This window comes from Thermobia domestica, chromosome 6 (assembly GCF_964235325.1).
Source record: "Thermobia domestica chromosome 6, izTheDome1.hap1.1, whole genome shotgun sequence".
In the NCBI taxonomy this organism is placed as follows: domain Eukaryota; kingdom Metazoa; phylum Arthropoda; class Insecta; order Zygentoma; family Lepismatidae; genus Thermobia; species Thermobia domestica.
The window spans coordinates 76,251,589-76,268,533 of record NC_137459.1 but is presented as its reverse complement, the minus strand read 5'-3'; the positions used below and the strand labels follow the sequence as shown (position 1 = coordinate 76,268,533).

Genomic DNA, 16,945 nt, shown 5'->3' with positions numbered 1-16,945 from the left:
GTACTAAAGTTTCTCATATTGATATGGGGTAATATATACATCTTCGGAAAATTCCAACATTTCAGATATCACAGCTAAGAGAGCCAAACAACGTCATTAAACTTCCGGACAACCTTTGTTTAGATCAAAATGATCTTTTCCAACAAGACATGACTGCTGATTAAAAGAGTAATAATGTCAGCAATGCAACATTACAGACAGTTAATAGCATACCCGTATTAAGGGAGAAGTAATCGCTTCAGACCTCTACAACTAAAGAGGGCCTGAAGATTTGTAAAAAAAAATACTAAAAACACATTTCCAAATTACCAGAAAACCAACAAACACGATAATTGTTCACCACAAAGCCCACATGGTACGAGGTAATATTGAACGAGGGACCCTTTGTAGGAGAGATAAGCCTTATACCAGTGACTCTCCGTGACGCCTCTGCTTACTAGTAAAGAAATGCTCTACAGAACTACTAATCCTAAAGTGTGGAGGTGTATGGGAGGTTGAGGTACTGCATTTCTCGTATACGCGTAAACTGTGGACGAGACCGAAAACAATTATGTTCATGACTAACTAGGAAATACGAAAGTTAACTTATTGATATGAGTAACATTTACATATTCATGAATTCCAGTATTTCAGGTACTACTGCTAGGGAGAGAAAGATTGCTCCCCCTTAGTAGATTTGAAGTACAAAAATATGGTAGATCTAATGGTAACGAAGAGAACCAGTGACGACGCTAGAAATGACAAGAGGACGGGTGCCTCCCCCAGTCAAAAAGTCACAAATATTCTGTTAAAAAAGGATACAAATTTTTCCCTTTCCTGCGAAAAATCCTGCGGGCGCGCATGTCTGTCTTGTTTCAAAACAGAAGCTATTGTATGTTAATAACTACAATATATGATACATTTAACATGGCGGTTATTATAAAGGACCACTTTCACAATGTTTAAACTCTTCAAACACACCCAAAATAGGAAGTTACAGTATTCCAGTTATTTGTTAATCGACAGTTATGATTATTATAGAAGTAGAATTTGGCTACGATACTGCTCAAATCTTAATTGTCGGTAATTATTAGCATAATTATCACGACGATCTCAAACCACAAACAACTTCGTGTTTTTATTTACACGTAATATAATTTCTGTAAACTGCAGCTAACAAGTTAGAAAATGCGTAACTGAAAACTTTCTTTCTTTCTTTCTTTTTTTCTTTTCTTTTCTTTTTTTTTTTCTTTTTTTTTTTGTTCCTTTTAAATTCATATTATGATTAATATTTACGAAGCAATTACTGTAGTTCCGTTTGCAATAAATATGTTGAGAATCTTTGTCACGTGAACAGTCACGAGCAATTTCACAGAAGAAGCATTGTCAAGCTTCATGATTACATCTTATGTAATACAACTGGTTTAGTCTTCAATTATGGTCTGTGTTCTTTCTATGTAATTTTGTATATTTATATATTTAATGTTTTTTTTTCTTGGTCGGAAGGTCACTGACAATTGATAGATTAAAAGTTAAAATTTCGTAATTTCGGCTATGTTGTGCATGTACGGTATAGCATGGCAGACAAGTATGCAATTCAGCTCTGCTGGTTATTCTTTCTTATGAGTTTTCCTTCCCACGATTAAAGGGAGACGGTAATGATAAATGAAATGATGTAATGAAGAAAAGTGGGAAAAAACATAAGAAACCCGAGAAAGACCAAGTACTCGGTGTTTGTCCACCATAAAGCCAATTTCACGTGAATTGGGATCAAACCATGGACCCCACGCACCAGTGGTAAAGCGCTTTACCACAGAGTCACTGTGGCCCGTTATTTGTTCAAGCTTTGCTTATTAGGAATATTGAGAACTATCACCGACCCTTGTACGAGATATGGTTGTAAAATTAAATTTTACTAGTCTTCCATTTGCACCAAGTTTTAGTCAAAACAAAAATTGCTATGAACAGAAACAGATATTATGCCTTTATTTATCCAGGGATGCCCACAAATGGGGGCTATGACGCAAACTGCGTCTTGAAATATTTTTTGGGGGGGGTAAAAATCTGTATAAATATGTTTGAGGGGGTGTAAAAATTAATCGATTTTTTTCGTGGAAGAACACCTCCGGATAGACAATTGGGGGGTGCGTCATGGACATAAGGGGTGAACACCACTGATTTATCGACATAGTTCGAATACATATTGATGCAATTGTCCTACTCTTTCATTAATTTTGAATATTCCCAGTTTGGTAAGCTCTGTATACAGATTTCACGTCTTCATTACTAGTAAAACACTGTCTTCCTAGTGTCTTTTGTGAAGCAAGAAATACGAGATATGATCACAAAATACGGTTAATGTACTTGCACAGCAACGTTTTATCCATTTCAACTAGTAAGCTCGGTAGCCTGAACGTTTGAGACAGTCATTGTGGAGTGTGAACGAGTTGTAACATGTCAGCTGGCTTCCAGAGGAAGAAGAGTGAGCTTGTATTAAGAGTGTCTGTTGCGCATCATGGATTTCGAGCAACGCGTCAAGCATTAACTTTTGTTTTGAGCTGTAAAATAATGCCAAAGAAGCACACCAAATGTTAAAATCAGTATATGGCGATGAAGCTGTAACATTGAAGACTCTTTACAAGTGAGCGATTCAATAACAGAAATGAGTCGGTTGAAGACGAGTTACGATCAGGATGTCCTTTGACTTCAAAAACAAATGAGAACGTGCGAACAGTTGCACAAATTATTCGTTCAAGGAGGCGAATGACTATAGTGAGAAAGATGCGTTCTCCGGACAGCGGTATATTATACAAATATACGGTATCCTCTTGCTTACTACAGAATTGAGTACGGAGCATACATTATGCGTATGATACATAGGCACTGGCATTAGATGTTACATCATACCGTTGTAGGATGTCTGACATCTAACAGTTTTCCGTATATCACATGCATATACTTATGTTACATTCCTCAGCTATATGTTATATACGTCCATTTGTATGTGAGATCCTGACCGCCTATATTGTTTCACATGGAAAGTACGTATAAATGGAACACTTATACGGAAAGGATTATAAAACATGCATTTTCAGTTATACGTCTGCTGTACGTTAAGTCCAAAAACTACAGGAATTACTCATATAACCTATTTTTTAAAATACGCCACCTGCATTTTTTTCTCAGTGTATTCAAGAGCTTTCCGAAGAATTAAACACTCGTATGGATCCGTACAAAGTATTTTAACCGCCGATTTGGAAATGAGAAAAGTGAGTGCGAAATTCGTTCCCCAAACTTCGCGTTTGATCCGCAAATTTTCGGATCTGAGCAAAGCAACGTTTGCTCTGATGAAGCCAATATGTTCAGTTAGTTGGTGAAACTGTTACACATTTATTATTTTATAAATAAACGTTGCTTTGGTCAGCGATTTGTATTTTTAGTATACGTTATTCAATATAGCAAAGCTAATATGAATCAGTTGGTTATTGGATTGACTCCGGTGCTGGCAAGGAGAATTGGCAAATGGAAGGACAAGAAGAGAGTTGAAATATTTAAGAGAAAACAAGTGTGGTTCCTGGGAAAGTGTCTAGTGGAGAAGTGTACATCTAAAAGTTTGAGAATTGAAAAGAAAGGTGTAAAGTGTGATTCGAAGAAGTTTAAGGACTTGGTGAGAAAGATGGAGAAGGAACTCATATGGAATGAGAATCGTGTCAGGGAACGTTTTCTGAAGAAGCGTGAAAAAATGACGGCTGTGTTAAAAGAGAGAATAGAAGATGATTTGCTTATTTTTATCAGGGACATTATCATGCAGACTGTACAGTTGGGAGATGTGTTTTGAGTTAAAGATACAGAACAGACTTGAAGAGAAAGGAAAGTCCACACAGGACGGCGCAAGGAGGTTGAACAGGATCTGGGCAAAAACGTGGTAGTGATTGGTGATGTATCAGTGTCAGAGGAAGAAAAAAGTTATTAAGCTTAGGACATAAATTCAAAATCAGAGAGGACAGATTGAATGTGGAAGAATTGATTTGTTCTGTTGAACAGGCCGTTAGCCAGCTTGAAGATAAAGAAAAGAGTGACAAAATTAGGAGAAAGACTGTGGCGATGGTTAAGAGAAACAAGGAAAAGGAAGGGAGAAACCTTACAAAAGAAGAAAGCGGGACACTTAGAAAATTAGTTAAGATAAAGGATATAATAGTGCAGCAAGCGGACAAAGGGGGTACAGTGGTAGTTTTGGAAAAGCAATGGTATAAGACATAATTAAATGATTTGTGTGATGGGACATATGAAGTGATATGGGAAAAAGAGTTAAGGAGAGAAATAAAAGAATAGGTTATGTGTTCTTTAAAGTAAGAAGGTTGCCAAGCAGGCTTAAATGAGGAAGGGAGATTTCAAGTAATGAAAGGATTTCCCAAGATACATAAGGAAGTGATAAAGCTTCGGCCTGTACTTGACTGCAGAGGGAATCTGTGTGAACCGTCGGAAAAGAAGGTCAAGAGGATAGCTGAAGTTTTAAGGAGAGATCAGGAGAGTGATAGTGTTAAAAATTCTCAGGAGCTTAAGGGCACACTGGAAAACATGGGAGGTATGAAGGGTAGAACGCTGTTGTTTAGCATTGATGTGAAAACAATGTTCCCGAGCTTCAAGAGGGAGCATATAGTGAAAGCAGTGACAGAGAAAATGTAAGAAAAGAAAATACATTGTTCGGGTGTAGAAAAGCTCAAAGAAGCCTTGAATACCATATGGGGGAACTGTTTCTGCGTTATAAGAGAGAGGTTAGCAAGGATTAAGGAGGGCCTGAGCATAGGATCCAGAATGAGTTCGGTATTGGTGGTGATAGTGATGAACCGGTAGGAAAAGGAAGCCAAAATGAAAGGAGGAGAGCTTATGTTTTTCAGCAGTTATGTCGATGATTGCTTCGAGATATTGAAAGGTACTCGGACACAACTTACCAAATTTGTGAGGGAAGTAGAAGATCAAGAGAACGGCATATAACTGGAATTGGAAATAGAAGAGGAATTGGTCATTGTGATTCTAGATATGAAAAGAAGCAACCAGGGAGACAAGTTGGTCCCAGAAGAAGTGTGCATCAGGGAACTTCTGTCATAAAAGGAGCGATGTTGATCGATCAACAAAGAGAAATTTCACAGAAAATATGGAGGATATAATCATGTGGATTAGTAGAGACAGAAGGAAGGCAGAGGAAGACATAGAGAAATTTCACAATCAACTGGAGACCAACGAATATGATAAAAGAAAGCTAAGGATGGAAAGGATAAGAAGAAAGGACCAGAATAGTAAGAAGAAGGAATATAAGAAAGAAGAAGATGGAGGGGAGGAAGAGAAGCCTTGGTGGGGAATACAAAATATAAGAGAAGATACTGAGATAATCAAGAGAAATTTCTAAAGAAAATTTGGAACGTTTTAACGTACAGAAAAGGGAGTAGGAGACTATTGGAGGTGTTACGCATAAATAAAAAGAAAGAAGAGAAGGAAGAAAGCCGAGAGAAGCTTATGGAAAGAAGAGGAGTGGTTTACAAGATAAGGTGCAATGATTGTAATAGTTGTTATATTGGTGAAAGGGGGAAAAAACTAAAAGAACGGTTAAAACAACACCAAGATGAAGTGAAATTGGAAAGAGAAAGAAATGCCATTTTTAAACACGTGAGTTACACGGGGGTTATATTAATTAGTGCGAGATTGAAGTGTTAGCACGGAAATAAAGGACGTTAATAAAATGTGGAAGGAGGCCAGGTTCATTGAAAAAGAGAAAAGGTGTGTTATTAATTAGAATACAGGACTTAAAATTGACGAACAGTGGGGCAAGTTCTTGGAAAAGCTTAATTTGTAGCTTAGTTTTCCACTGGACCAGGGAGGGTAATGGATCTTCAGTCTTTAGTTTCATTTTTGACAACTTTTGTTATGATTGGCTGAATCTGTTTTAATCAGCCAATCAGCATTCAGATCCATTTTCTGGGATTCTGTTATATTGGGATGCAACTCTCTTGTTTTTACAGTGTCTGATAAAGCTAATACGTTCAGTTAATTGGTGAAACTGTCACACAATTATTGTTTTATAAATAAACGTTGCTTTGCTCAGCAAGTTGTATATTTAGTATAAGTTTTTTTTGATCATATCTCGTAAATTGTGATAGCTGAGTACCAGGTCAGGACTACGAGTGAAGTCCGCATTTTTCCAGCAGAAGTTCTGAAGTTTACAGTTGCTACAGCCGAGGTTTCACGTTCTCATGCAGAATGAAGACTCCTGCTGTCAGGAGAAGAGGTATCTTCCGTCGAATGGTAACTTTCAATTGAAGTTAATAATTTGAGCATCGGTTCTGTTCTTCATACCTGTTGGACACTCACCTTTCTGCTCTTCCTCCGTGTCACACATCACTACGTTGGAGCTACCCGCATGATACAATTAGTGCACCACAAAACGAAAGATACAATATGCTAAAATTCCCATAGCGTATTATAAACCTCATAAGACTAAGGAATTTTGAAACAAGGAATTAGAAAAACAAAAGTAGATCAAAATATTGCGACCCTGGGGGGCAATAATTAGTTTTTAGATCAGGGGCCAGAACAGTTTCGAACGGCCCCTAATTCGAGTTTTCACATTTTCTGCGGAATAAGCACATCATACTGAGTTAACTGATAATTTGGGTTTGGCCATACTATATGCAGTTCTCCAGACATAAGGCCTACAAGAAAATTTTTAATTGAAATATATTGGATCTTTTGATTTTTTTAAAAAAAATGTAAGCAATTTATTCCCTTTAGGATAAATGAGACGAATAAATAATGGAAATGAATTATTATGAGCTAATTGGTGGAATGTGAATGTGGGAAGAAACAGAAAAATCCTAAGGACACTCACAGACATGATGCACATGTCCACCATAAACTCACGAAGCTTGAGATCAAATCAACGACACGTTATACCAGAGATGAGATCTGTGCCACTAAACCACCGTCCCTGATTCTAAATTTTAATTTCCATGGAATACATTTTGTTACTTTAAGACGTAAGTGTGAAACTAGTAATAAAACCAACTAGTTGACAATCTACCAGCTTCTTCTGTAGAAATTATTAACAATGCCGATCATATACGTATGTTAATTCCTTTTCAAATAGAAAAATTAACACATTGTGTATCTTCGACATGGAGTAAATAAGTGTAAATGACTAAAGCACGTGGAAATAATTAACACTATTATAGTTCATTAGCTCTTTTTAAAAAATATAGAACCTTAGTAGTACATAAAAAACATTCACATAGCTTCACGGATGAAATAATAAAATATGAAAGAAACATTTAGATCGAAGGATAAAAGATGTTTTTTTTTTTTTTTCTCAAAGTTCAAAGTGATAACAAAGAAAATATTAAATAAAGTTAACTAATTCCAAATATTTTAATCGTTGAATAATATTAGAGTGATTCATAGGCTGTTATTTACGATTTAGATCTTTAAGCATATATAACTAGTCAAAAGTCAATCTGTGATAAGGGGTTGTAATTTTAACATATTTTAATGTGTTTGTATGTTAATACTTGTTTTTGTATTCCAGGTCTAAAAATATGTATTGTTGATAAATGTCCGTGGCTGTTCTTGTATGTATCAATATTCCTACATCCTAAAGGATAAAACGATGTATATAATTTCTTGTAATCCTGAATCGAAGTAAGTGAATTGTATTATTTAAGAATTCTCTCGATTGTAATTAGACTGGTATCTATAATTGGAAAAACAAAAAAATATAAATAAAACAATAAGAAAAACAAAATGAAAGGAGTTGTAAAATATATATGAGATGAAGTGATCTGACATAGTGACTATACTAATATTTGATTGGTAATTAGTGCTAGAGGGTGTATGGTGTATGATTTGATGTTGTAAGTAGATTCTAAGTGGTGTGAATGTTTTATTAGGGGGGTTATTATTTTCTTTGGTTTCATTATGTTTGTTTTGATAGTAAATGTGGAGTACTAATATCAATAGTTCGTATAAATGGTTTAGAATAACTATTTAGAATTTGGAAAATTAATAATTTTGATCTTAAGACTGCCAGACACCGATCAATTTATATTCATATAAATATTAGCTAAATTTTTGAATAGTCAAAAACTTTGGCCTAAGGGCAAATGTCTGTAATGAGTTTGATAAAAAAAAAAGTTGGCGTATTGAATTGTATAGATGTCGGGGAGATAGGCCGACTATAGCGCTGTTGTGCCAATCTACAGAACTATATCTATTCGAAATTTACGTCAGGAGTTATAAGCTTCAATTGTGAGGCTGAAATCAAACTGGTCAGAACAAAAAATCTGTAATAACGAGTTTAGTGAAAAGTGATTATATAATTTTGGATATAATAGTTATCTTAAAGTAATTGTTCGCGAAACTAGAAAAGGCAAAATTAATATTGTTGTGTGATACCAGTTAAGAATTGTATTTAGTGAGTGCTTTTTTATTAAATTTTATGTATTATTCTTGAAATTAGTGGTTAAATAGTTTTCCAATAGATTGTATACGTATTATATCTTGGTTTTGATGATTGATCTTGCTTCTAATGGAGCTTGCCTTGTAAAGATCAATTAGTTAAATGCTCGAAATATCAATCATATTAGGAGATTGCTTTTATGTCTATGGAATTTAAATTGGATAATTTGATAAATTACTCGATTTTTTCGAAACAGTTATACTATTATTGTTCGTTATAAATTTGAGAAAAATTGTAATTAAATCGCATTATTTAGAACATTGCTTAACAGGGGTGCCCATCCCCCCCAAAGCTGATGGCGCACTCCCCCCCAAAACTAATAATCACTTCCCTCCTCAAAACTCAAGTCCTCTAAAAACAATTGCCCAGTGTAACAGTAGTTTTTATAGTACTAGTAATTGTTATTTTTGTTGTTGTTTTTATTTCCTGTAGTAGTATTATAGAATGCTTGTAGTAGTAGTAGGGGCAGTAGTAATTATAAAAATGACATTACTTTTATTAGTAGTCTTGGTAGTGTACAATACTAAATATGTTCTGTAAGGATATTGAAGGGTATAAAAACTTCTACACACTGTGTATGGCACAGGTATTCTTTTTTACAATTAGTATTATTATTTTTTCTTTACAAAATATTGATGTAATTCCCTTGTACATGAAAAGTAAGACGCAAGTTACAAGTTATTGAGTTTGATACCAAAAGAAAATGATATCCTCGAAATTAGCCTACAAAAAGAAGTGATATCCAACGAAAAACATTCCTGTAAAAGAGCCAAGTACGAGTGGCCTTAAAAAGAATTGAAATCACAAAAATAGGCGCCAAGTTCTGGTGGACAACAGTTACAAACACTCACTGGCTCACTTCAAATTTAGATTTGAAACTTGACTGTTGTCTGTATGGTTACCACTAGCTCACAATTATGTCAAACTACTTTATAATTTTCAACAGACAACATAGGCAAGTTTCAAATCTACATTTGAAAGTGATTCCTTAAGTGTTTGTAACTGTTGTTCACCAGAACTTGGCGCCATCCTTTAATATAGCAACTTGCGCGGTACTTCATTCATAGAGTTTCTAAGCAGGGGGTAGGGGGATTCATTCTCAAGATTTTAAAAAATCGCATCGTGTTCCAATGTTATTCTGACGACAGCAAAATTACTTATTCGACATTAGAGTAAACTTCTTCCCCAATTTTTTTTATTCCCCCCCAATTTTCATCTCGATGGCACAACTTGCGCCATTCATCCCTCCTGTGGGCGGCCCTTCTCTCTTAAAACGAACCAACCTTTCCTTTCATACGGCTACTTGCGCGGTACTTCATTCATCGAGTATCGAAGCAGGGGGTGCGGGGCTTCACCCCGGAAAATTTTTGAAAATTAGTTTCTCAAAATCGTGTTTTAATGCTATTCCGACAGTAAAATTGCTAGTTCGAAAGTAGAGTAAAATCCCCCCCAAAATTTTTCTCAATGGCGCAGCTTGCGCCATACATCCCCCCTGTGGGCGGCCCTGTTGCTTAATCATTTCACCTTTTAATCGTTGAATAATATTAGAGTGATTCATAGGTTGTTATTTAGGATTTAGATCTTTAAGCATATATAACTATTTTGAAAGAATCAATTGTTCTATGCAATTCTAATATAATTTCTGCCAGAAAATTATTTGTGGAGGGGGCTATTCATTCCTCCTCGGCCAGTGACGTTGCGGTATTAGATCGCCATCACTTAACGCACGTTACACACTTCCCTATTATATAAATTTGAGTATGTATGTTTCAGTGTAACCTTGGAACGCCTGTAACAATTCCTACCAAACTTAGTACATGTATGACTTACAATCTGAAAAAGAATCTGTATGGGTTAGACCCCTAGGGGACGAAGGAAGAGAGCGATATGTAAAAATAATTTTAAAAACTAGCAATATTAATATAAAATCTATAGTTTTGGAAGTCGGTTAAATGAATAGTGACACTCCAAATGGTTTAAGTTCAAGTTCACCCCCATTAACAGCTATTATTGGGGAAGGCAGTGACATGCAAAAATAATTGAAAGCAACCGATATTTGTGTCGAATCCGTAGTTTTCGGGATCGCTAGGCTGATTAGGACAAACTTGATGGCGTTTAAGGCCAAGCTCAATTAATGGTCTAGGACAACCCTAGCACCCGTACGGATGGAGTGGAAAGGAGCGACGTGTAAAAATAATTGGAAACAACCGATATTCATATCCAATTCATAGTTCTCGAGGCCTCTGAGATGATTTGTGACAGTTTGGATGACATTTATGTCCAACTTTGGGCAAGAATGGTCATGTCAGGTGTCTCGGAGAGGCGTTGCTCATTGCTGATTATTCTACTTAGATCTTTGTTTGCAGACATGACAACTCGTACAGCACATCTATCCATATATAAATAGATGCATGTTTGTGTACTCTGAAACGTCTGGAGGAACTTCAAATTTTGTACACATATGACTTACAAGTGGAAAAATACTGTGGGAGTAACACTCTCCAAGGGGTATGAGTAGGAAGGGGTTGACACTATTTTTCGTGCCGTCTGGACTCGTCTCGAGGGCAACACTAGGTTTGACTTACGTGTCACTATTGCATTTATACAGTACTGCGTATAGCACTAGCATCGTCAATCGCTTATTTGCTTGGATCAACCTATGATTTACCATTTACATTATGATATCCGCAACAAACCATGTCATTTTCAACCAATCAACAACCTGATTTCCATTTATTTTTTTCTTCCTTCCGGAAATAAGTTAATATGTTAAACATGACTTTTGATTGACTATAGTTTTTTCCTCGAACACTGACAAATCTTGTTTTTATGTAGCACGAAATATGAACTTCCCAGAAACCAAGCAGTTTGCTACGCTGGTTTAACTATAGCACATATGATTTCTATTTCATTTCCTAAAAGGGTTAGTCTTCACTAGCCTGGAACAGTGTAAGAAAAACTAATGTATCAGTCCATAGCTAAGGATAACCTTATATACGCATAAACAGTAACGGAGAGAGAGAGAATACATCGTCGACATAATGCTAAAACTAAGTCTTTTAAACACAACACACTCAATACCATTTATCTGCATATTCGCGATTTTGCTGTAAAGTTACAGAATATTATTATGTTTCTATCTAGAGATCGTCAGCGAAATTTAAGCATCCAGTCGTCAGATTCTTCAACAAATATTGGTTCTATTGTAAAAATGCAGCTCGAAAAGAACTAAAGAAAGAACATCTCCGTCGAAAGAAGATATTTTGTTGAAGTAACTAACAAATTAAAGACAACTAAGTCTTCAAGTAGATTCAGAAATAATATTAATGCGGCTATAATAACATGTACTTGACTCAATCAAAAAAAAAAAAAAAATCACTTCATATAGGAATTTCTTTTCTAACGTTTTACAGCTATTCAAAGTGATTCTATTTCCAAGAAAATGCATTCTTTCTTTCCTTTTTGTGACTAAACGTCAAAAAAGACATCGTCAACTCTTCTGTATGTAACATCCTTTCAAGCACGATATCCTAGAACCTGTGCAACCCACACAGCATATACAATCTAAAAGCAGTCATGTATAATTGGTTGCATATATTTCGGGCGATTATACATTAAGCTGCTCCATCAGCATTAACTGTGTTAAACCACAGGCTACTCGGGATTCTCAAACAAACTAAAAGTGTGAATATAGGGGCGTACGCTAAGGAAGGGGTGCGTGGGTTTTAACCTCGTTTGATCAAGATATCTAGAAATAGAGACCATATTAAGATATCTTTCCAAAGAAAAAAAAAAACAACTGAAACGAGATAACCTTGGTAGCTGGAACCGCCTTTGATAAAATTGTATACCAACTGCGTGGATATATACATCGCCTCTAGAATTGAACTCAGAATCTACTGGCCTAGTTCAACGAAATTTTCACTAATGTTTTTATTTGAGTCTCTAATTGGCTGTATGCTACCTATGATTACACTTACACTTCGTGGAACTAACAACCTAAAGATGGATCAAAGATTGGAAAAAATCGGTTAGTAATAATTAGTTTCTTTTGATTACCTTCGACTTTTCCGATGTGAGTTCAATGACATAAATCATACTATGTGTTGAAATACAGAGCCATGAGGCCTGAGGCAACTCTTCAAGGAATTAAGGTCATAACACCACTGATATGAAGCCTGGAGAGAGACGGCTGAAATTACGCCATTGACGCCATCTCGGAACACACTAGGGTTGCTTCCTTTCGAAACCAAATGTAGGAACACTATATAGCTAATGGAAGTGAGAAGACATGTACCAGTGGTCCTTTTTCTGTAGTAATAGAAATCTTTTAAGTGAAAAGTGAATCATATTTATCTAATCGAAAAAGGAAGTTGGCAACTTAAATCATACAAGGCCTGTATGATAATGTGGAAACGAAGTTCCAATAATAATACACTAATAATAAGAGTAATTACTAACTTCATCAATAAACAGAACGTTGAGATGAGGGGCGTCATGTGCCCTCCTCCTCACGGAAAAATCTAAAATTACGCTACTGGTCCGGACCTTTTAAAGTCCCGACAGAGCTACCTCAGGATGCAGAATATTTTCGTCGAAATCGGGACTGTGGCAATCCAAGAACAGATACAGACACAACTGCATATACAGGGTGTTAATGAACTATACCGACAAACTGTAAGAGGTGATTCCTCATCAAAATGAGAAAAAAATGTTCATATGGACCTATGGCGAAAAGTGTATAGTTTTGGAGCTGGGACTGTCCAAAATTGCTAAAAAGCCAAATTTCAAGAGGCCCTATTTCGAATTCGGGAAACTGTGGATGGTGGCCCTTATCAGCATAAAGGAAGTCATGCATACGCAGTACAAAAATGCACATTTCATTAATGTTCAAGGGTGTACAGAGTGAACTGCAGGGTGAACTTCCCAGATATGCCATCAACCGAATTTTGAGATATGCTCTGACTTTGTGATTGGTCCAAAGCAGGCAAACGGTAAGTCTTGATAGCAGTGAACATGGAATCCTTTGACAGGAGGTCGGAAGTGTTAAGGATCGTCAGCAGCATGGTCTCTCGTACTCAGGAAAAAGCATAGTGCGATGTTTCCTTTCACGCTTGTAAGTGAAGAAAACGTGTAATATACCAGGACGAAATACATCGCATCACATGTTATTTTGAACACAAGGAAACATGGAGTTGCCGATTCCTAAGATCTCATACTTCCCTCCTAAGCACTGGATATCCATTATTGTTAAGGCTTACCTCTTGCCTACTTTGAACCTCCTTGAAAACAGGGTATGTCTGAAAACTCTATTGAGAGCATATTTGAGAATTACACCCTGTGGAGAATACAGTGTACACCTATTGAAAATTTATGAAATATGCACTTTTGGATTGTGTATGCATGGCTTCCTTTACCCTGAAAGGGACCACCATCCACAGCTTCTGGAATTTGAAATAGGGTCTGTTGAAATTTAGCTTTTTCGCGATTTTGTACAACCCTAGCTCTGAAAGTATGCACTTTTCGCCATAGGTCCATATTTTTTTCTTATTTTAATGTGAGGAATCATCTCTTACAGTTTGTCGGTATAGCTCATTAACACCCTGTATAAACAATCACATATATACCCTAGAACACACACACACAGACACACAGTATATGTACAGCAATAACACAATTATATTTTTAAAACTTCGTAACTTCGAGATTCTACAATTTGCTTAAGCTGATACCTGGTATGAATGTGGACATAAAAGTTTTTATTATTATTAAATTTTGTATTTGTGATTATCAAGAAAGGGGGAATTGGAATTACGCTATCCATGAAATACCTTTTTACAATAGCAAAATAGCTTAATTTCACACAAATATTCATTTTCTAATTCATATTGCATCCAATGTTACTGGGATCTACTTTATTATTATTATTATTATTATTATTATTATTATTATTATTATTATTATTATTATTATTATTATTATTATTATTCGTTATTATTTTTTTTCTACCTAACACTAATTTTTTTCTCATTTCGATGCATCAGAGGAGAGCGTACGGAAACAAACTATCTTTCTGGGCCAATGTCATGAAATAACTAGGGCAGTAGAAAATCCCCTGTTCTAGCTACTAATCTACTTTCCGAAAAATAAACTCGGGTCTTGGGCTTCGAGAGCCCATCGAGCAGATTTCTCTACAAATAGACTGGTGTCTGTTGCCAGTTCCATAAAGAGTTTCCAGTAATTTGGTATGTGGTATGTGTTGTGTAGTTGATTGTGTTCTTGAGAACCTAACATATACAAAGAGAAATGTCGGCTTTTCGAGGGGATTCGTCAATGAGCTTTAATTGTGTGCAACAGGTACGTAGCCAAGGGGTGGGTCCGGGGGGTCCGGATCCCCCTTTGGATCTAGAAATGAAAAATATTAAGGAAGGATTAAACAAAAAGAAACGAAAGAAAAAGATGAATCAGCGTCAAAAATATAAAACTACAACAAGCGTTTAGTTACTCTTTCTTTTGAGGGGTTTTGTGTGGAGGAAACGGGAGGAAGGAGTTAAGTTGAAAATGAATATTATTGTAACGAAGCATTCCGAATTCCATCTATCTCCATGCTAATCCTATGTACTACAAATGACGATATAGAAACCGGTTCGATAAGATAGTTTTAGGTAGAACTTAAGAAATGCCGAGAATCACCAACAATTTGAGACATTTTGAATTTTGAGGCAAGAGTAATCCATTTTATTGTCCATACTAGCATATCCTCATTTTATTGTTCTCATAAACCAATATGGGTATGTTGCTAGTAAAATAGTTTAGATTGATCGATATGTCACGCCCCCCAATTACGAAATCCTGGCTACGTGCCTGTGTGCAAGACTAAATAAGAGAATTGTAGTGTCATGAAGGGAAGGCAATGGTTGGCTGTTTTCTGTTACAAAAATAGTCACCCCGATAACTATGATCATAGATGAATCAGATTTTGCGTTGCAATTTTTCGTTAGCATCTCATTTCTAGGATTATGTGTAGCAAACGGCGATGTGATACCGCTTAAATAAAACGCATATATGAACAATTTTAATAATAAACGTCCCTATAAGCGACAATTACAATAAATTAACCTTTCACAAACTTTCACTTCCATTATCAGAACCGAAATTAAATTTTCGTTCTGGGTATATTATAGGCCTACTACATTTACTTTATATCAACGTGATATTGATTTGGAACCAAGAGCCTTTCCTTTAAAACATAAATAAAAATTAAAAACTTGAAACCGCCACTATATAAGGGTATTTACGAATAGTGTAACTTGCAACAAATGAAGGAAACAGTGACAAGCAGAATGAAAAGATACAGAACTGGAAAGGAATGAGAAAAGAAAATGAATATATGTAAAAGGACACGCATGCTTATTTATCGTCCTTACATAATTAAAATCAATTATTTTCGAGTTTTAGATATGACAAGACAAATAAATATATTTAAGTATGCAAGAAAAAAGCCGTAAAATCTAAAAGAAAATTGAACCACGAATTACTAATAAAATGAACAAAATTCTATCACATTTTGCTCTCTGTGTGAAACATAAGAAAATAACTATTATGTTCGCATAAAAGTGCTGTACATTTAAAACGTCACTCACATTGTTAAGTGTGATTGATGTTAACTATGTATCTACTGTTAGCGAAACGAAGCACTGCGAAAATAAATGTCAAGAGAAATGTAAGTGCAAACAGAAGTTGTAAGCGTGTCAACAATCACAAATTCATTCATCCCGCTTGCTTCTCTAAGCTATTCACTCCCACCCCTCTGCAGAAATCGACTCGAGTAACCTCACCTCTCGCTCTGTTCATCTGCCATCGTCTGCTGCTGTAGAACAAGTCACCTCCAACAACATACAGCGTCAATCATGAATCCTCGCTTCTAGTCCGAACGTCCACCTATTCCTTCACAAGTCACTCTCCGCAACCACCTATATTTCACGTGTGAACCCGGTAACAACAAGAGTAATACTGAAAACAGTACACATGCACAAAATACAGCTTTTGTTTCAGTAGAATGTCATATGGTCCTTCTGGTCCCCAAGTGACAAGTGCGCATGCCTTTCACTCGCTGCCATTAAGTACCAATGTTGCCAAGTCTCACATTCTCCCGCAAACTTGTAAGGGAAGCGAGTATTTTTTTATTCTCCCTCATTTCCTAGAACAGATATTAAAATTGAAATAGTGAAATGTTTAAGGAAATATTGATTTCATAATATAAACAATTGTAGTTTAGTTTCTTTTTAATTTATGTCCTCCAAAAACATTATTTTTAACAACTGCATTTTCTACAAGTCTATTCTCAAACCAAGTGCGTTCGAGCAGCGTTTCCCAATCTTGTTGAGATTGCAACCCCTTGTGGCGTGTCTTAATTTTCCAGGGTCTCCCTCAATATATACTTTACTTATCATAAAAATG

At 35.9% G+C, this 16,945-nt stretch overlaps 1 protein-coding gene across 1 annotated transcript in view; it reads right to left on the bottom strand.

Moving 5' to 3' along the window:
- Nucleotides 1–16,599, bottom strand: part of LOC145688062 (prestin-like) — a 136,300-nt gene extending 119,701 nt beyond the window's left edge. The window contains exon 1 of the mRNA XM_081761769.1: nucleotides 16,324–16,599. Coding sequence (XP_081617895.1) covers nucleotides 16,324–16,346 — 23 coding nt within the window. The 5' untranslated portion in view covers nucleotides 16,347–16,599. The remainder of the gene's footprint in view (nucleotides 1–16,323) is intronic.
- Between the last annotated feature and the right edge of the window lie 346 nt (nucleotides 16,600–16,945).